At 37.3% G+C, this 21,784-nt stretch overlaps 2 protein-coding genes, 1 non-coding gene and 1 pseudogene across 8 annotated transcripts; 3 read left to right on the top strand and 1 right to left on the bottom strand.

Moving 5' to 3' along the window:
* Positions 1-465: 465 nt before the first annotated feature.
* LOC125206090 (uncharacterized) lies at positions 466-6,655 on the top strand. Of its 5 annotated transcripts, none has more exons than XR_007173906.2 (10): positions 466-750; positions 1,583-1,817; positions 2,007-2,093; positions 2,240-2,409; positions 2,890-3,032; positions 3,472-3,646; positions 3,734-4,328; positions 5,063-5,149; positions 5,920-6,163; positions 6,233-6,369. XR_007173906.2 is itself a non-coding variant. In XM_048105393.2 (10 exons), exons 1-9 carry the CDS (start codon positions 581-583, stop codon positions 6,037-6,039), a joined length of 1,782 nt encoding a protein of 593 aa, XP_047961350.2. In that variant the 5' UTR covers positions 466-580; the 3' UTR covers positions 6,040-6,088; positions 6,233-6,369. The 5 variants fall into 5 exon arrangements, 4 of the variants coding, with proteins under 4 accessions (XP_047961350.2, XP_047961351.2, XP_047961349.2 ...); XM_048105393.2 differs by having other exon boundaries at positions 5,920-6,088; XM_048105394.2 differs by lacking the exon at positions 6,233-6,369 and adding an exon at positions 5,216-5,308 and having other exon boundaries at positions 5,920-6,057.
* A 768-nt stretch (positions 6,656-7,423) lies between these two features.
* On the top strand, positions 7,424-9,194 carry LOC125206368 (E2F-associated phosphoprotein). Its single transcript, XM_089060474.1, has 3 exons — positions 7,424-7,525; positions 7,599-7,764; positions 8,863-9,194. Exons 1-3 carry the CDS (start codon positions 7,471-7,473, stop codon positions 9,104-9,106), a joined length of 465 nt encoding a protein of 154 aa, XP_088916600.1. The 5' UTR covers positions 7,424-7,470; the 3' UTR covers positions 9,107-9,194.
* LOC148923346 (prefoldin subunit 5-like) lies at positions 9,175-13,993 on the bottom strand (annotated as a pseudogene). Its single transcript, XR_016132879.1, has 5 exons — positions 13,971-13,993; positions 12,990-13,149; positions 12,826-12,910; positions 10,782-10,859; positions 9,175-9,503 (listed from the first exon to the last, which is right to left on the bottom strand). The product of XR_016132879.1 is annotated as a prefoldin subunit 5-like (transcript).
* Positions 13,994-18,197: 4,204 nt separating this feature from the next.
* Positions 18,198-18,269, top strand: TRNAT-UGU (transfer RNA threonine (anticodon UGU)). Its single transcript has one exon. It is a non-coding gene; the product is annotated as a tRNA-Thr (tRNA).
* The last annotated feature ends 3,515 nt before the right edge of the window (positions 18,270-21,784 follow it).

The raw sequence follows: 21,784 nt of genomic DNA, 5'->3' as shown, positions 1-21,784 counted from the left end.
TATTTTTTAAAATTTAACAAATGTGTTCTGACTAAATTAGTTACTTAATTATGAATCTAATTAGCTAGATTAATCTAACTAATTTAATACTATTAAAAATAAACAATATTTTATCTATATAAAAATTACTGTTAAAATTGATAAAATATTTTACTATACTTTTACATATAACAAAAATTAAACTTTTGAATATTTTATAATTTTAATCCGACTTTATTTTTATTATAGGTAAAAAAGTACTCCCTCCGTTTCTTCACAGTTGAGTCATTTTTCTATTTCGGGAAGTTTCTTCATAGTTGAGTCATTATTAAATTTTATTACTAATTTAATTAGATTTAATATTTTACGAGTTAATATTTTATTAGTGGAAAAATTAAATTTTATATTAATTTAATTAGATTTAAAAATAAGTTAGTACTAGAAATAAAGATTTGTTTTTAGAATTCTACGTAAAAATGTGGTAAACTAGGAGTATGAATGACGAAGAAAAGAATCTGTTTGATTGAGTCGGCAAAATAAACTGAAAACCAGCAACCAAATCCTCAAAAACTTTGGGGTTTTTCTATTTCCGCGGAGATCAATGGACAAGGAGAATGCAGAGCCGGCGCCAAAGAACGACAGTCTCTGGAATTTGAAATCAATTTTCTCAAAGAAGACCAGCGCCGCCGCTGCCGATAACCCTCCCAACGACAATCCGCCGCTTCCTTTTCTCGCACCTCACACCAACTCCGTTGTTTCTCGTTGCTCCAAGTAATTGATTTCGACTCTGTCTCTCACCCTTCTGTGCCATTCTATGTTGAATACACTTGGTATGGTAGATATTGTTGTTTCCTGATATGTTTGTGTGTTGTACGGTAACGGTGGTGTCATTTCTCTCGGTGCAATTACTTTAACAGGATCATACGATCGTCTCGGTAATTTGGGCTAGTCAATAGGTGGTCTCGCTAATTTGATTCTCAATGCACTCCAATTTCTTGCCCTTATAGTATAAAACAGTGATACCCTAAGATGAAGCAATGTAATGAGAGAAGGAAGTGAGATAAACAACTACACACAAATTCAAGTGACTCACTCCAACTTCCAGTTGTTTTGAAAATATCCAACTATTTTTGTATGATTGTTCTCTGCTTTTCTTTCTTTCTTACAAGAAGTGGAATAGTGACGAACATGAACTTTTGTAGTGTGTTAGATCTATTCTATACTAGCTGATAGGGTTTAAAAAACATGTGAATACTTGTATCGGCACACATGTTGTGTGTTGGCACTATGTTTCTTTGTATCAACACATTAATGTATGACAAGGGATAGCGTTATATTATGATATCTTTAAAGGGGTTGTATATTTTTGTTTTATGTTTGCCTGTATTGCCTGTAAGTTTTACTTCACTTGCGAATTCCCTTCATCAATTCGAAGATGATTCCATGGTGCAGGTTGAATCATTGCCATTAAGTACAGCTAATATAGTAATTACTGCATAATTTTGTTTCTACTGTTCCTTAGAAACACTTCATTGATTCCTTGTGCTGTGCATGAGTTATGTCCATTTGAAGAATGATTTCTAACTCTATAAATTTCTTGTAGGATTCTTGGCATATCAGCCAAAGAGTTACAGGCCCTATTCGATGTTGAGCTACCTGATAATCTTAGGCAACCTCCATCCTATGCTAGGAACTTCCTTGAATTCTGCTCATATAAAGCACTGCATTTGGCCACCACAAAACCCAATTATTTAACTGACAAGGAATTTTGCCACCTGACATTTGACATGATGGTCGCATGGGATGATCCTGGTGTTGATAGTAACCTCATTGATAAAGTACGATTGGAACTAATATTTTCTTTGCCAAAAGTATAATGTCTATCAGATGATTGTTTGAATTGTTTTGTACTAATGGAGTACTCCACTATTTAGACTTTTCACAAGAGGGTGGGTGTGTGAAGTGAATTCCTGTTTTATTGTCAGTTCGCTATCACTTTTGGTCTCATGAGTAATATGTCATTGCAGGAAACAGCTTCTTGCAGCAATCAGGACGTGGAGGGTGAAGATGGTTGGTCATTATTTTATTCCAATTCAACCAAAATGGCTTTTCAGGTGGTTTTATCACTCAAATGAGTTCAGTGTTAGTATTGACTATTAAGAAACTCGTGCTACATATGTTCTGGAAATTTTTTATTTATGAATTTGTTATATCATATTACCAGCACCATTTATGTCAATTATGTTATTGTAAACATAAGGTTGATGACAAGAAAACTGTTGGGCCAGAGGCATTTGCTCGGATAGCTCCTGCCTGTCCAGTTATTGCAGATGTAACCACGGTTCACAATCTTTTTGATGTTCTAACCAGTTCTTCAGGTTCCCGACTTCATTTTCTGATATACGACAAATACCTTCGAAGTCTTGATAAGTATGCATCACTTCCTTTATCTAACTTCCTCCATGTTCTTTGTATTTGCTTTGCCTGATCTTTTTAAAGAACTTGATTTGTAGCAGATCTGAAGTAGTTGGGTTAGTTTGTTAAGTTCAAAGATGGATATAATCCCTGTAATGAATCTCATCTCAGTATTTTCTATCAAAATTTAACGACTGAAAGATAACAAAACTACCTTTAGTGATGCGTAGATGCTGAGAGCCTCTCAACTTGCCTTCATTTGATTGAGTACTTTACAGCAAAAACAAATGTGCTTAAAACTATTTGCATCGTATGCACCCTGATAACTTGTTGTTTAACATTTGTTTTAAATGATAATTTCCCCAAGTTGCATTTTTTTAATAAATATTTATAGTGTGGTGCATGTATCTTTTCATCTGGGCTTTAGCTGAAAATGGGATGGATTGCCAATTATGTATGTTCCGGAAATCTTAGTGACTCCTACTTGTGGTGCAGGGTTGCAAAGTCAGCACAAAATGCACTGGGACCACAGGCTATTGCCGCTCTTTCACTTGCTGATGATGAAATTATTATAGATGTTGATGGCACAGTTCCTACACAGCCAGTTTTACAGCATATTGGCATGTCTGCATGGCCAGGTAAGCTGTAACGTCTCCTTTTGGAGCTGATTTAGTAGGTCAAAAGACTCAAAACCATTAAGGCCGTTTGCAACTGCCTAAGATTCTCTGTAATATGATAATATCTGAATGAATCACCCAGGAAATAAGAGTATCACCTCAGACAGAACAGTTATATTCTCAATTATGTCTTTAACGACTGTGCATTGTATGGAATTGTTTTATTCTATATCCTCTGGTACATCTTAAAATGATTTTAATAATGAATATCTGAATGTATCTACTTAGAAAAATAAGTAATTGTTAGATGATTTCACAATTTTAAAATTTAAAGGTTTGCAATATGATTTGTGTTGCGTATAATTATTTGATGTAGTCTAGTTTTGATATTTGAAATGTTAACCATCTAACATTTAACCATTATCTTATATTGGCTGTCCATCTTGTTTGACCATTTTAGGGCGGTTGACATTAACAAACCATGCCCTTTACTTTGAGCCTGGCGTTGGTATATATGACAAAGCTGTAAAATATGATCTAGCTACTGACACGAAACAAGTTGTAAAGCCTGAATTAACTGGACCACTGGGTGCTCGTCTCTTTGATAAAGCTGTTATGTACAAGTCAACAACCACGTATGGTCCCTAGCTCATTTACACAATATACATGTAGTCTTAAATAATATAATTATATTGTGAGTCTTGACTCTAGTTTTGGTATAGAGCAGAGCCTGTGTATCTGGAATTTCCTGAATTTAAAGGTTGCTCGAGGAGAGACTATTGGTTAGATATCTGTCTGGAGATTCTACGGGCCCACAGGTTCAATAGGAAATATGGTTTGAAGGGAAATCAGCAATCAGAAGTGCTTGCTCGGGCGATTCTTGGAATTTTTCAGTTTCATGCAGTTAGAGAGGCCTTCCGCATCTCATTGTCCAACTACAAAGCATTGTTGTGTTTTAACTTGGCTGAAAGTCTTCCAGGTGGAGATATGATAATAGAAACTCTAGCGAGTCAAATGGCCCTCATAACTCCTAGTGCTGGCCAACAAGAGGTTTCTGTTTCTCCAAAAGCAAATAAACAGCCCATATTCCCTGTTGCATTTCTGACGCTTATTAGACTAAGAATTGTTTCACCGAAAGAGGGAGAAGTAAATGTAGAAGCAACATATCCCGCTGGGAATCTTCATGTTGGTGTAGCAAATCCTCTAGAAGCTGTCGTGAAGCAGTTGGAACAGGACACTGGAAAGGCTGAAGCTGCTCAAGCCACTGTGGATCAAGTGAAAGTTGAAGGGATCGATACAAATGTAGCAGTGATGAAGGTTCCCTTATTACATTAATTTTCCAGTTACATTCTTTTTTCCTTCTTTTTTCTTGATGCAGGTTCAACCGTTTTAGCATATAAGTGAACCTTTTTCTCCAATTTGCTGGCAAATATATAATGTGTATGATGCTGTAAGCTATTAATTTTATATTTTAATTAATGATGCTTCTTTGATTGACTTATTAATTGCCTCTGTAAGTGAACTTGGTTTTCTAGATGATTAAAATTTGGTTCTCTTTTTTGCCTTATCGGGAAGGTATTGATTAACAAGTCTTAATTGTCAGAGTTTACTTCACATGAATGGTTATTTTGAAAGCTATATTCCATTTTAGATGGACTAGTATTCCTAAAAAGTTTTTTGTGGCAGAGAAGGTATACTAGTATTAAATTTCAGCTGCATAAACATGTGAAAGATGGAAAGTAAGTACAAGGGAAAACTAAAGAGAAGATTCTGCCAAATGCCCACAGACAGTAAATGCTGCCTAAATTCCACCCCGTTTCTTACTGTTAATGTGTTTATCTGATGGCAAATTTCATGAAAGAAAATTTAACAGTGATTATTCTTCATATCATAAGAATATGAGATCATATTTCCTCTTGGAGAATGCCACCAATAGGTGCTAGAAGTAGATAATATGACTTTGTTTGGTCGGTTAAGTGAATACCGTTCTTGGGTTACATGTATCTTGTTCCTTGCTTTTCCCCTGATAAATGATAGCCTTTTGTCTGCAGGAGTTGCTCTTCCCAGTTTTTGAGATATATGGCCGGATTGAACGTCTGGCTTCCTGGAACGATCCCTACAAGTCATTGGTGTTTGTGGTAATATTTAGCTATTTGATAGTTAGGTAAGAAACACTGTCATATCTTTCTCTTACACTGCTGCACTACTCTTACTCTATCAACGGCACAAGATCATGCCACTTCGAGTCACAGGCTGTCAAAAATGTTTGAATTACAAAAACTCCTATCACATCACAGGTCACACAGAATACCTTATCAACTTGGTTTAACTGCAACTGATCAATTACCATCATGTCTGTGTGCATGTCTTGTTTGAACCATTTTATTCAATATGCTCTCAGGCAAAGTTCTTGTAGTAATAATCACACACAATCTTGCTTGTTTCTTTCAAAATTATTTTTGCTCCTAAATGCTGGATTTAAGAAGACACCCGTTTTTGCTTGAGTGATACTTTCCTGGAAGAAATGAGAAAATGATCTCCAAAATTCTAGAATTGGACACTTTGTTGATCTAAGTTGTTTATATGAGATGGGCATGCTGTTCCCAAAAATTCTTTTAGTCCACAGCCCACTAAGGGAAATTCTTTGGTTCTCCTGCTTGGGTTATAAGCTATAGGAATCCTCTAATGTTCAGCTGAATTTTAGTTTCTCCTCTGATCTTCAAAAATAGGATATAGCTAAGGCAAAGGTTTCAGACATGTATTCATAGACTTGTTGGTGATTATTAGGCAATTTGAGAAGTTATAAAGAGAGTTGTTTGCTTAAAATTGTGTAGCATCTACAAAATGGGGTTGTACCAAATCTGTTGCAAGTTGTAACTGTATGTAAAAGGTGCATTACAACTTTCAGGGGTTGGAGCAAGTACTTAGTACCATCCATTTTGGTATTTATGGCACTCGTGATGCTGTGGCGCAAATACTTTTGGAGAAGAAGACAACTGGAGGCGTGCAAAATTGTAGCTCCCCCTAGTAAGAATGCAGTGGAGCAGCTGCTACTGTTACAAGAAGCAATATCGCAAGTTGAGTCATTAATTCAAAGTGGCAATGTCGCTCTTTTAAAAATAAGAGCACTTCTTTTTGCTGTTGCACCACAGGTATATTCGCCGCTCTTCTAAAACTAGATGCTGTTGCTGTAACAATGAGTTTTGTGTTTTGAATGGCAGGCGACGGATAAGCTGAGTGTGGTGTTGATTGCAATGGCTTTGGGACTTGTATTTGTGCCAGTGAGATATGTGATCTTGATGGGTTTTCTGGAGTATTTCACGAGATATATGCCGTTGAGAAGGGAAGATACTGAAAGAGGGATGAGAAGGTTGAAGGAATGGTGGATCAGGATACCAGCAGCTCCTGTTCAGATTGTCAAGCCAGATGACAAAAAGAGGAAATGATCACCAACATTTTGCTACTTTGTTTGTGTAAATATTTTCCCCCAATGTATTAGGTTTTGTCTTGGAAAAATGCTAGTGCAGCTTTTGGGCCTATAGATTTGCCAACATCAGTTTAATTTCACCATCATCCTGGTGAAATGTTGTGTTGTAGACTTGTAGTACTATTATAATTATAAAAATTTAAAGTCATGCTAAGAAGGCCCTACATGCTGTAGTATTATCGTCAATTACCTATTAAGTACCTACTCCGTTCATCCCACGATATTTGATATGTTTCTTTTTTGTACGGGATTTAAAAAAAATTATCCCACGATATTTGATATGTTTCTTTTTTGTACGGGATTTAAAAAAAATTGTGTTTAGTGAGATAAATAAAGTAGATGAGAGAATAAAATAAGAGAAAGAAGAGATGGTAAAATAAAAGAAAGAATAAAATAAGTAAAATTAAATGTGTCTTTAGCTAAAAAAAAGTTCAATCCACAATGGAATATATATTAAAAAAAAGGACTATTGGTTCCTAAAATTACAAAATTTGGTATTTGAATATGATTTAGAATTTCGGTAAAATGTATGAGAGATTTTTTAACTAAGTAAAACACAAAATAATATCATCATTTACACTTGATCAAAAGCGATTCTTATGTTGATTGTTTTGCTTATTTTTATTATACGTGTCACGTCAAATTTTAGTTAGGGAAAAATTGAACTCATGGGAAATTCTTTAATATGCATAAGTTCATTTTAACTAAAATTTCAATTAAAATTTGTGATTTTAATTTCATCAGCGGTCCAAAGTAAAAATAAAATAAAATTGGAGGCGCACTCCAGAATACTCTATAAATTAAATTTATTATATTTCAATTGTTATTGATAAATTTTAAACAAATTTTAATTGAAGATCTTGTTCGTCACGTGCATGCAGGCCGCATATATATAAAATAGTATTAGTACTCTGCGCATATTCGGAATACGAAAAAACAAGCGAAATATTTAAAATTCCAGAGGCTGCAAAAATGAATGAAAAAATTGAAGCTGAAGATTCCCCCAATCGCGACTCTGAGAAAATAGGTGACCATCTACCTTCTCGTCTTGTGAATTTTTGGGGGTTTAGGGTTTAATTTGTGACTTTTGTTGGGTGTAGTATCGGATGATGAAGAGATTGATTACAGCACGAAGCCCGAATTTTACGACCCAAAATTGGATGAGAAGAACGAATCATGGGCTGAGAAACAAAGAGGAGGCCGAACCTCCGACGCTGTGCTCAGCTGCCCTGCTTGTTTCACTACCCTCTCTTTGGATTGCCAGAGGTATTCTTCTCTTCTCATTCCAATTTCCGATTACATTGGGGAAACTCAAACCCTTTGTTGATTCTCTAGTAATTAATCTCCATATTTTCTTTTAACTCCCCAAATATATGAATGTAGTGCCTTTTACACCTCCTTTAGTTACGTTCCCATTTTGTTGCTGCCTTAGTTGTAAATTGATTCAATGTAGGTTAGATTTTTTTTTTTTAAAAAAGTAAAAGAAAAATGAAATAGGAAGAATAGGTGAATAGGCTCAATTTCTCTTGAGCTTTGTGGACATTGTTGAAGAGTTCATAAATATGAAGGCCTCCAATCCCCTTATGCTTGATTCTAATAATGGCTGCTTAGGCTATTGCCACTGATTCTAATAATGCTTAAAATAAATATAAACCAAATTATTCTCATCAACCCTTGCATATGAGTTATCATCCCAACTGGAGTATTTGTGATATAGCACATGTTCTTCATTACATTGATGTTGTTGATCAACAAAGTGTTCACAACTTAAAAAGGACAAGGATTGCATCTAAAGAGTTTTATCTCTTCAAATCCAAAAACTCCCTTATCTGAAAATTCAAGTATTTCTCAGCCTATTGGCAGATGCAAGGCAAAAAGAAAAGGAAAATGTAAGACAACACAATCTAATTCTGCCAAGTATTAGCTACGGAAATTCGAGCATGGAGGTTTGCCATAGATTATGAGGTTAAGCTAGAGAAGGCTCGTCTGGAGTTAGAGTGTGAAAAGATACAAAGAACCGATATGAAGATGAAAGAGAAAATGTTAATTAAGTTGTTGGAGAAAGATGACTTATCTCCACTGGATGTAGGGATAAAACGCAAACTACTGGATATTGTGTTTGAAAAATAAATGTATTATTTGCTTGTATGACTTTAGTTTTGTGTATTCAAATGTAATATTAGCTAGTGACTTTATGTAATACTCCCTATGATTTTTTACCATTTGGTTCGTCTCCCAAAAATCCGATGCATCTACACCATCGGACTTATGAATTTCTGCATCAACACTGGACTCATGTATGCATAATCAGGTTATATCCACTCTTGGATTATTAACTTAAAAATTTACATTCTGTTAATGCAGGCATGACAAGTACGTGACCCAATACCGAGCAGTTTTTGTTGTCAACTGTAGAATAAAGGAGGAAGTGCCAAAACCAGGAAGTAGACGAAAGAGGAACACAAGAAATTCTCAAGCTGAAACAGATCAAACCGGTGCAGCTGAGACATTTAAACGCGTCTGCTGTGCAGTTTGCTCAACGGATGTGGGTGTTATTGACGAGGATGAGATCTATCATTTCTTGAATGTTATTCCCAGCGAAGCATGACTTTTGCCTTTTGAATTTCTACTAAGGTTCTCTTGCTCTATTAGATGAAACAAAGCGGTTCTAAAGTATACAGAGAATTATTTACTTCTGTATTTGAATGAACAAAAGAAAATTATATGGAATTTTGCTAACTGATTAGTTACGCACATCCATAGCATAAAACATGAATACAATCGGAAACTGCCATCCCAAAACAGCAATATTCATTTTAACTCTCTATGCTCCTATCAAACCATCTACTATATGTTTCTAAAGCAGAACCAAATGTAAATATGGCACATACCAAGGCAAGTTGTTACAATCTAAAACACAATCACTGTGAGGGGGGCAAATGTTTCAATTTTGCTTGTAATATAGCCCCTGCTTCATTTGCTATACTTCCCTTTTTTGCGGCCACCTGCATTTAGTTTCAGTTATGACCAAGATACCAATTGCATACAGTGGTAATAGGCTTTGTATTGCTCACCTGTAGTCTGAAATCTACAGTCTTAACACAATATTTTTGTGACTTATTAGCTTTGTTTTGATTATGATCTCAAGAGTATTCGTATTATAGTAAACTCCCTCTGTCCCATAAAAACATGGACAATAGGTATGGCACGAGAATTAAACAAAATTGGTAAAAGTAAGAGAGAGGAGGAAAATGGTATGACACAGTTAGAGAGATTGGAAGAATGATAGTTAAAGTAGTGTTAGTAAATAGTGGGACCTACATTATTAAATTGATACTCTCTTCGTCCCAAGATAAGCGAAGCACTTCTTTTAGACACGGGATTTAAGGAATTGATATTGAAAGAGTTATAGTAGAGAGAGGAAAGTATGAAGAGAGAGAGAAGTAGAGAGGTAAAGAGAGAATAAAGTAGGTAGAGAATAAAGTCACTGGAGATTCTTTGTTAAAAAGGAAAATGACTCACTTATAGTGGGACATCCCAAAAAGGAATATGATTTGCTTATCTTGGGACAGGAGTATAACTTTCCAAAAATAGAATGCATATTTTTGTGGGACGGTACACATATTTTTATGGGACGGAGGGAGTATCATTTTAAGTGTGAGAGCTCCATGTAATATACAATCATAATGAATGAAATTGGCACACTGGAGTAATTACGCAAAAGGTCAGAGAAGAGGAGAATTAGTAGCATGAGCAAATAATTTTAAAGCGGCTGTGGCACAATTCCATCAGTTTGACACTTGATAATGATTCACAGAACAAAAGCCATAATGTCATCTCCTTCACATTAGGACTTGAATACTGTCACTAAGTGCTTCAGTATTGTGGGTCCCTGAGATTCAATGTTAATCTACTAATCTGATTTTGATGAAAATTTGTTATAGGCCAGCTTCTACCTTACCAACTAATCTTTAGGTTTCATGTCGAGAGAATGTCCTTAAGGTGATATTCCATGTGTAAGATGTACACTCCCCTAGACGAAACACACTAATTGGATGTTGATTACTCAAAATGCAAAAGCAAGAGAGGTTGCAAATTAAAAATATGAGGTAAAACTGGCATCTTATTTAGAAAAACAAGGTCAATTAAAGAAAAAAGGACAAAATATCAAGAGCTGCCTTCCACCCACGTAACTTGAGTAATTTCTCACTTATACGGCCGAGGATATCAATAAACAGATATTAGCATCTGAAAAATGATGTGAGAATTTTCAGAACACATACCTCGAGAAGTTGGTCATAGTTCGACTTGAGCAGAGCAATTTTACGCTCACAGTAATCTTTGCCTTCTACCATAGTTTTCTGCTTAGATTGAAACATCAGACTTAGGACTTCAATCAACAAAATTATTTTAAGTTGGGGATTTATCTCCAGAAATATGCAAGGCTAGATGATATGAAAGAGTACAAATTGTATCAACAGAATAACAGGTTAGGATAAGGGTGAGACTAGAGAATAGTCTACTACTTCTGAAGCAAACATAAAGATATAGACCAACTTCACAGAATATTAGCTATATAGCCTATATTACTACTACTATATAAAGATCCGCATCTTATAATTTTTAAATACTGATGGAATTAGTCAGTGTGCTAACCTATGTGACTTTTAGAAATACTTTGAGATTGGTACAGTAATTTCATGCTTTTCCATTGTGAACATATTGACATAATGTCATGGTGGAAAAGAGAAACATGGATTAAAATGGGATGAGAATATCAACTAAAGAAGCAGCATCTCTGGCTTTATAAGTAATAAAGGAGCATGCCATGCATCATCAAGAGTTTACACGATAATCTCAAGAAAGTTGTAAATTTGCCACCCTTTCTAACCTCACTATAAGACATAAAGAGTCCCTATTATGCAATATCCTATTAAATTGGTTCAGAAACTTTATCTTATCCAACCCAAAAGGCCGCATTGCCTTTGTGCCGTTAAATCCCCATATTGTTCTTTTACCATTCCCAAAGACTAACAACTTAGGCCATGCTTGGTATAATGGAATAAAATGGGGGAATGGAATTGCATTCCTACCTCCATTCCATTCCTTTGCTTGGTAAAAATTTTCCTTAGGAATCACCATTCCATTAGGAATGGTCATTCCATTCTACATGGGAAAACTCATTCCATCCATTTAGCTAAGGAATGGTCATTCCCTTCCATTTCATTTTCCTTTCTTCTTATTTTTAAAATTTAACAAAATTATATAAATATTATTTAATATTATAAATAAATTTAATATCATCCCAATTTTAGCATAAATTAAAATTTTAAAATTTTTAATAATTGAAAAACACACACACAAAAACACACAGCAACTCACACACACAAAAACACACAGCAACTCTCTCTCTCTCTCTCACACACACACACAAAACACAGCCAAACACACACACGCACACACAACAACTCACACAGCACACACAACACACACACACACACAGCAAAACACACACACACACGCAGCAACACATACAGCACACACAACAACATACACGCAGCAACACACACAGCAACAAATACGCACACACCACCACATATACACACACACATCAACACATACATACACCACATATGCACACACTCATTTACGTGTATCGTACAAATTTATATGATCCAAAATATTGATAAAAATATTTTTGAATAAATATTTTTTTAATAGAATCAACATATTAATTATTCATATTTCATTTCATTCCATTCATATATTATTTTGTAGTTACCAAGCATAGGAATGAAATCAATCAAGGAATAACAATTCCATTCCATTTGTAAACCTTACATTCACCAATCACAAGAATGGAATGGAATTGTCATTCCATTCCCACCTTCATTCCATTCCCATCTTCATTCCATTCCCTTCTCATTCCATTCCATCATACCAAGCATGGCCTTAAGATTCACACATGCATCATACATATAGAAGTGGGGGAGTAAGTTCAACTTTCCAGCAATAAACACACAATCAAGCCTCTGTAGTCTGTACACAAAACTTTCACATTTACATATTATGTAGCACAGCAGAGACAAATCACAACCTCAAAGAAAAACAAAAAAAAGCCCCATAAATTCAGCAAATTTTCAAGAGATCCACCACTACAAAGAGCGAGCTGTAAAAGCAGCACATTGTGAAGTGCAAGGCATGCTAATTGATCAACTGCGAAATAAAAGCTAGGGCTCGAAGACACAATTCTACTTTCCAAAAAATAAAAAACAATATACGTACAATGATATATTGAAGTGAATAGAGAAAATTGGTGGCGCTAACCTCGATGAAATAACCGGTGCCGACGTCCACTAAGACCTTTTCCGCATCATCCAACTTTCCGTCAAGGGCGCCAGCATCTTCTTCCCTGCCACAAAAAAATTAAATGAAGAGACCGTCAAACTCCATGAATACTAGGAAATAGGAATAGATCATGGAGTGTGGACCTCGGGGGCGGAGAGAGAGGTCGTGGAGGGCGACGGAGGCGGGCATTGGCGGAGCGGATGTTGTTGAGACTGTCCTGGAGTAGATTGACCTCCATATCGACCTGCTCCTTCAATCCCCTCAGGCTCCACGCTCATCTTCTCCAACTCCTTGTTACTCTGACTATTACAATCGAAGGAAGATAATAACAATAAGTGGAATGAAAATTACAACGGAAATAATAAAACAAACCGAACTATAAGTCGAGTCGAGGGAAGCCCTCTTTCCATAAGATAAATTACGCCCCGGCTAGTGCTCACGGAATGACGTATTGCCCCCAAAGATAAAACGACTTCCTCCTAGCGTGTAGAAGCACCTCAAACTTGCTAGGCACCGGCGAACTTGATGGAGTTCCAAGAATCGAGCTATGCAATGCTCCTAAGATGCACACTATGATGTAGAGTTTGAGAGAGGATGTAATGCTTTTATTGGTGTATTTTCCCTCTTCCAAACTCCACCTATATATAGGATAGGGGAAGCTAACTCAAACGTCTTGGCATTAAGGGACATCATAAACCAAATGGAGGTTACAAGAACATGAAAGGCCAAAGGACTTAGCCACATGAAAGGCCAAAAGCCTCTTATTTATCAAACGTTTTCAACAATCCCCCACATTGGTTAGAGCACTGCCAGCTCAAACCAACACAAGACGTGTATGCATGCATGCAGACTCTTCGCTCAATTCTCGGGAAACAATATTGCATTTGGAATAGTAGCTTGGGGCTTTAAACTTTCCATAGTCAACACTATCGGGCATACCGGCGGCCTGGTGGACGTGATGCCTTGAACCATTCCTCCTTGGTGTATACCGAGACAATAATATTGACACAATACTATTTACAAACTCATCAGTTCTCACGTTTGTGTCCTTTACTGGCCATGGAACACCACTTTGGATTCATAAGTGATTCACATGTTGAAGCGGCCCACACTTCTTCACTTACATAGGTAATTCTTTTCCAGGCATCCTGCAATACCCACCTCCTCGAGGCTTCTAAGAATCATTAAAAGTCAAAACTTAGCCTCTTACCACATGCAGGTTACAACACTCAATGCTTTCAAAAGAATGGGCGAAGATAAAATATCTTCCGAGTGTTACAACTAGAGTCATATAGTTTTGTTTTCCCATTGAACCAAGCTCATGGGATCTCCAATCGTATGGTTGGGTTACCACTATAATCATCTTTTAAAATATGGTTTTCAGTCCCATTCCTTTTAGAAATTTATGCATTTGATCACGGTTTAAACTTTTCGTTAACGGATCCGCTAAGTTATCCACCGACCTTACATAGTCAACTGCGATAACACCACTTGTGATCAACTGCCTCACGGTATTATGTCGCCGACGAATGTGTCGAGACTTACCATTGTATAAGCCACTATGTGCTCTCCCTATAGCCGCTTGGCTATCACAGTGTATCACTACTGTCGGCACTGGCTTCTTCCAACATGGAATATCTTCTAGGAAGTTTCTAAGCCACTCGGCTTCTTCCCCTGCTTTGTCTAAAGCGATAAACTCAGATTCCATGGTGGATCGAGCTATACACGTCTGTTTCGTTGACTTCCACGAAACAGCTCCACCCCCCACAGTGAACACATACCCACTCGTCGAGAACGAGTCTTTTGAATCAGAGATCCAATTTGCATCACAGTACCCTTCAAGTACTTGGGGATAGTTTGTGTACTGCAGCTCAAAGTTAAGAGTATACTTCAAGTATCTCAAAACCCTACGCAGAGCTTTCCAATGTTCCTTGCTTGGGTTGCTCGTAAATCGGCTCAGCTTATTCACCGTACACGCAAGATCTGGTTGGGTGCAGTTTGTGATAAACATCAAACTCCCTATGATCCTTGCATATTCTTCTTGAGCTACAGGCTCACCCGTGTGCTTACTCAAATGCACGTTGGGTTCCAATGGAGTCTTAGTTGGCTCACAGTCAAAGGAGCGAAACTTTTTAAGCACTTTCTCAATGTAATGATATTGTGTTAAAGCTATTCCCTCAGGATTCCTTTTAATCTTGATTCCGAGAATCACATCAGCTAGACCCATATCTTTCATGTCGAAATTGCTTTTCAACATATTTTTGGTGTCGTTGATAATGGCACTATTGCTGCCCATAATCAACATATCATCCACATAAAGACACACAATAACGAACCCATTATTTATGTTCTTAATGTAAACACACTTATCACACTCGTTGATAGTAAACCCATTTGACAACATCACATTGTCAAACTTCAAGTGCCATTGTAAAGGCGCTTGTTTTAATCCATATAGAGACCTCACTAGTTTGCATACCTTCCTTTCTTGGCCAGGTACTACAAACCCTTCAGGTTGCTCCATATAAATTTCTTCCTCCAATTCACCATTCAGAAATGCAGTTTTCAAGATTGTGCAAAGCAGTAATCGCAAGAAGCACCCGAATGGAAGTGATTCTTGTAACGGGTGAATACGTGTCGAAGAAGTCATATCCTTCTTGCTGCTTAAAGCCTTTCACAACTAGGCGAGCCTTGTACTTTTCAATAGTACCATCAGTTTTATATTTCCTTCTCAGGATCCACTTGCACCCTAAGGTCTTACAACCTTCTGGCAAGTCTACTAACACCCATGTGTTATTTCCCATAATTGATTCAATTTCATTATTGATCGCTTCTTGCCAGAATGACGCATCTGGGCCAGACAGCGCTTCCGCCAACGACTTTGGTTCATCATCCAACATAAAAGTTATTAAGTCGGGACCAAATGTCTTAGCAATTTTAACTCTTTCACCATGTCTTGGTTCTACATTCTCAGGACTTAACCTCGTCCTTTTTGGAGGATTAGTACTAGTGGATTCATCCATCATTCTTTCACTAGAACGATTCTCCTGCCTCTTGCAAGGGTAAACATTCTCAAAGAATATAACATTCCTTGACTCAATCGTTGTTCCTTCAGCCACGCCAGCCACAGCTGACTTATGGACTAGGAAACGATAGACACTACTATTAAGTACATGGCCAATAAAGATGCAATCAATTGTTTTAGGGCCTATTGCAACTTGCTTTGGAGGTGGCACTTCTACCTTCGCTAAGCACCCCCACACTTTGAGGTATGAATACGAAGGTTTCTTGCCTTTCCACAACTCATAGGGAGTCACATCCCTACTTTTTAGTTGAATCTTATTCAGGATATAATTCGTCATTAACACAGCCTCCCCCCACATGTTCTGGGGTAAACCTGAACTAATCAATAGAGCATTCATCATCTCTTTAAGTGTTCGATTTTTGCGTTCAGCAACACCATTCGACTGAGGAGAATATGGAGCCGTGGTTTGGTGAATTATACCACTTGCATGACATAATTCTGCAAACGGCGCCACATATTCACCACCTCTATCACTTCGAACACACTTAATTCGACAATTAAGTTGATTTTCGGCTTCATTTTTGAAGTCTTTAAACGCTTCAATTGCCTCATCTTTACTTCTTAATAAGTAAAGGTAACAATACCGTGTGCAATCATCTATAAATGTGATGAAATACTTTTTACCACCTCTTGTTTGCACAAATTTCAAATCACATACGTCTGTATGGATCAACTCAAGAGGTTTTGTGCTCCGCTCTACCGAATGAAACGGCAGCTTAGCCATTTTGGCTTCAACACACACTTCACATCTTTCTTGTGAGTTAAACTTATCAACTTTTAGTAAATTAAGATTTACTAATCTTTTTATAGCATTTAGATTTACATGTCCCAATCTATTATGTCATAAATCAGAGCTCTCAAGCAAATAAGAGGATGTGTCATCTTCTTTATTGCATATTGCTTTTCCACGGTGAATGACTGTAACATTCAACTCAAAAAGCCCATTCACTAATATAACCTTTTCACACTCAAATTCTAGTGAGAATCCATGATTTACTAGAAGTGAGCCTGACACCAAATTATTTCGGATGTCCGGGACATGCAGCACATCCTTAAGGGTAAGAACCTTTCCAGATCCTAGTTTTAGGAACACATTACCCACACCAACTACCTTAGAAGAGGCTTGGTTTTCCATGCGTACTTTTCTACCTCCAACATATTTGTAAGTAGAAAAAACGCTTCTCTTGGAGCACACATGACATGTGGCACCCGTATCAACAAACCATTCATTTGGATTATTACCATGGTCCACGTCGGAGACCATTGCGACCACCTCGTGATCTTTGTTGTTTATAACAACACGTTCAAATAATTTGCACAATATTGTCTCCATCAATAAGTACACAATTATATTGAACCATATGTGCATTGGTATATTCAACACCACATGCATCCCAATTATTACTACCAAGTCTAAATTGGTCTTGCTTGTCAAATGACAAACGATAAACACAATTCTCAAGAAAATAGATCTCAAGGAATTAACCACTTCATTGCACATCGACATTGCGACTGTTCGTTTCTTCATTCCAGCTTTGGAGCTCATGTTTCCTCCAACTTCGATTGGTATAACCTGTCTTAGAAGAGTACACTAATTTGTCTTGCGATTGTTGGAAATAAAGGGATAAAATTCCTAAGCCGTTACAGGCGGTACTCTAACTATTATAATCGAAGGAAAATAATAACAATAACTGGAATGAAAATTACAACGAAAATAATAAAGCAGACCGAACTATAAGTCGAGTCGAGGGAAGCCCTCTTTCCGCAAGACAAATTACGCCCCGGCTAGTGCTCACGGAATGACGTATTGCCCCCAAAGATAAAACGACTTCCTCCTAGCGTGTAGAAGCACCTCAAACCCGCTAGGCACCGGCGAACTTGATGGAGTTCCGAGAATCGAGCTATGCAATGCTCCTAAGATGCACACTATGATGTAGAGCTTGAGAGAGGATGTAATGCTTTTGTTGGTGTATTTTCCCTCTTCCAAACTCCACCTATTTATAGGATAGGGGAGGCTAACTCAAAGGTCTTAGCATTAAGGGACATCATAAACCAAATGGAGGTTACAAGAACATAAAAAGCCAAAAGACTTAGCCACATGAAAGGCCAAAAGCCTCTTATTTATCACACGTTTTCAACACTCCTTTCTCACCGCTGCGAATTCTACTCTACTTCTTCACTTCGATTCCACCTCTACTGTTAAAATCATTTTCTCTTCTACTTTAATCACTAATATATTTCAAATTAGTGAATTTGAAAATTAGTGGCCCCTATAGCTCAGTGGTAGAGCATCAGTCTTGTAAACTGAAGGTTTGTAGTTCGATCCTGCATGGGGGCATTTCTTTTCTTTTCCTTTTCGTCATTATATTGTTCTCATTTCCATTTTTATTATTTTATTTTACTACTATAAAAAAACAAGCCATGTTCGGGTGAAATGATTCTGCATACAATATCATGGGTTATTACTAGTAGTTACTTTTATTAATCATTTGATTTTCTACATCTGGTTAACCATGTTACAGTAGAATGACTATGTATCCAAATATTTTATTCAGTAAATAAAATTATGAAGAATATAGCTCTGTTTTTTACTTTTTTCGACGACAGTATTATTTTTATAGGAATTGTTGTCATCAACTTTAATTTAATCACAAAACTTATTTCTGAAAATTAAAATCAATCGCATAAAAGTTTGTTTTTTCTAATCTTTGTGCAAAAAAATTAAAATTCCCATTGTGCATTAAAGTATTCAAATCATCCAACGATGACTCACTCCTGTGTTGGAAAACGTAAAATCGTTAAAAAATGGAAGCTATGTAAATTTGATGCAGTATTATACTATGAGAGATTAAAAGTTATACGTCAACTAAATACTAGTGTGAGATTATGAAACGCCACAAATGAAATAAACTCATTTGTTCCACAAATCAAATTATGCAATAGCCATCGACAGGTGTGGAAGGGATCAATTCATCAATCGACCCACCATCGAACCATGAGTACCACTGCCACTGGATACATATTTTGCTAAACCATCACGGTTTTTGTATAAAGAGTGTCTTCACCAATGAAAATTAAGTTAGAGCTGAAAATTACTCCTAATATAGGAGATTAATGGTTGGACGATATTTATTGGTCGAAAGAAATGCTCGCTACTATTTTTAATAAAAGAATTTTGAGTGTTTCAAATTATGGATACTCAAAGAAATCAACAATTGTACACTTCAGAAGATGATGATACCCTATTTAGAGCATCCATGGTGCCGGCTAGCCGATTCGCGGCGCTGGCCGAACCATTGCAATCGGCCAGCGGCGAATTGGCCAGAAAATCGGCGTGGGCTAGCCGATTCAAGGGCGCTGGCTACCATTGTGGCGTGCCGATCGGCCAGCGCCTATTTTCAGTTTTTTTTTTTTTTTTGAAAATCAATATATACGCGATTTTAGTTTCATTTTCATTTGTACCACTTGTTTTAACGAGTTTTTTCTCTCTCTAACTTTCTGTACAAGAGCATCATCGAGGGATGAGTAACGCGGCGGTAGCGATGGTGGTAGTGGTGGGGATGCTGAGGAGTACGAACGGCAGATGAACGAGGCTATGGAGGCCTACATGAACTGCGAGATGGAGCGGTACATGCGAAGGGTGGAACAGCAGGCGGTACCTCGCCCTCCACCGGTTGTTCACCACCGAGCAGTGATTGATCGGGATCACGTAGTTGCACATCAGCGGCTATATGACGACTACTTCGCTCCGGACCCGCGGTTTCCAGCAACCATGTTCAGGCAGCGTTTTAGAATGCGCAGGGAGTTGTTTATGCGTATCGTTGACGCTTTGGAGCGTTGATATCTTTATTTCCGCTTCAGGCACGATGCGGCTGGCAGACCCGACCACACCCCTATCCAAAAGTGCACGGCGACAATCAGACAGTTGGCCTACGGAGGCGCGGCAGACATGTGGGATGAGTACCTCCACATCGGTGAGACGACTTCTCTGTAATGTCTGAAGTATTTCTGTCAGGGCGTGATAAACATTTTCGGTGAGCAGTACCTTCGAAGCCTTACTCCCCAAGATTGTCAGAATTTGATGCAGATGCACGGGGAGCAACATGGGTTCCCCGGGATGTTAGGCAGCATAGATTGTATGCATTGGGAGTGGAAGAACTGTCTGACTGTCTGGAAAGGGGCCTACACGACCGGCTACAAGGGAAAGAATCCCACAATGATCCTCGAGGCCGTAGCTGATTACTGGCTGTGGATCTGGCATGCGTATTTTGGGGTTGCCGGGGTTTGGAGCCCCTTGCACAGCGGAAGACTTGTACAAAACAAATAAATCGGACGTAGGATCTATTTGACCGATTATGCGATTAATCAATTGACATGTTAAACAGATAATTGCATGCTAGAACGCAAATAATTCATGCTCATAGGAAATAAATCCTAAACATGATTTCTACGGTTTAGGGTTATCGATTTTGATTCTCCAAAAAATCGACGATTGCTCGCGCCTTCTCCACGATGATGATCTTCGAATACTAGACCACAAATCTTCTCTCTGGTTCCCGAACTATACTCCAATATCAGTGTGGGCTGATCTTACTAGAATACTAGGACTTAAATAAAGAAGACAGAAGAAATCATTTTGGGAATAGGTGAAGAATTCGAAATCCTCCACAGCTGGAAAGTTCGAAATTTTTGAAAAATTTGAGAATAAAAATTGTGATCATTTTGTCTCCTTTATTCTCCTATTTATATTAAGTTCCTTTTGGGCCCAGACAGGGATCTATGGAAGGTTTTGGATATGAACTTCCCAATTAGCTTTTTACTAATTAAATTGAACCCACAATTTAATACAAGCTTATATTAGAATACTACGAGCAGCCACTATAGAAGTAATATTGAACTCTCCCCATCCAAATCCGAAATTACAAGTAATTCGGGTTTCCGTTGTTTATTATTTATTTCCCGCGCTTAAGATATAAATGTCCATTAATTAATTAATGTCTGCTATGAACTTAATTAATTAATATCTTATTAATTCCAAGAGTGGACTTAGCAAGAAACATTTATTTATTATTCATAGAGTAATAAAACTCCAACTGGCCAGTTTTCCGAATAATAAAACCTTGTTCGAGCTCCTCTTGAGGACATTATCAAACGAGACTCACCTCGCGCACGTTTCAACATAATAGCAATCCTAGCACCGCTAGATATTAATCACCACTACCCAATATATTAGGATTATTGGGTTGCCAAAAATCCCGCACCATTTGATAAGTCAAAGTAGTGCATAATCAATACCGTATGCTCAATGCTAACATATGTAGATTAAGAAATAATATTTTATCAAGACCTAGTCTTTCAGTAGATAGCATAAAGACACGTCTTGCTGTTAGATCCGTTCAGTGCTATACCACACTAATGTCATCTTATTTCAGTAAGGCTTAGAAATATGCGGACTGACATTGCAACCTTTCACGATAGGTAGCCAAAGCCTATCTAGGTTGTGAAATTCTTCTTTTTCTTTTGCAAAGCATTGCATAGATCTGACCGTGTTACCTTAAAGTGGACGACGCCCACAACCGGTCTACTAAGCAAAAGACTTAGACTTTGTTTACTTCTTATGCATTTAAATGTTTATAAAACAACTTATAAATGCAAAAGCAAACACAATGTAATAATAATAGTGATTCTATTCGTGCGAGACTACTCGAATAATACTGAATCAGGTTAAAAGTGGATTGCAGAGTTTTACGTATACAAGCAAGATTCTATTCATGCGAAACTTGCTCGAAACATGCTTTTCAGTATACCAAACCTAACAGGGGTAGCCGGGTCGAACAACGACTTCAACGTCCT

This window comes from Salvia hispanica, chromosome 6, assembly GCF_029641045.1.
Source record: "Salvia hispanica isolate PSC_SH4W2 chromosome 6, Shi_PSC_v1, whole genome shotgun sequence".
Classification (NCBI taxonomy): Eukaryota; Viridiplantae; Streptophyta; class Magnoliopsida; order Lamiales; family Lamiaceae; genus Salvia; species Salvia hispanica.
The sequence above is the reverse complement of the archived record's forward strand: the minus strand, read 5'-3'. Positions and strand labels throughout refer to the sequence as shown.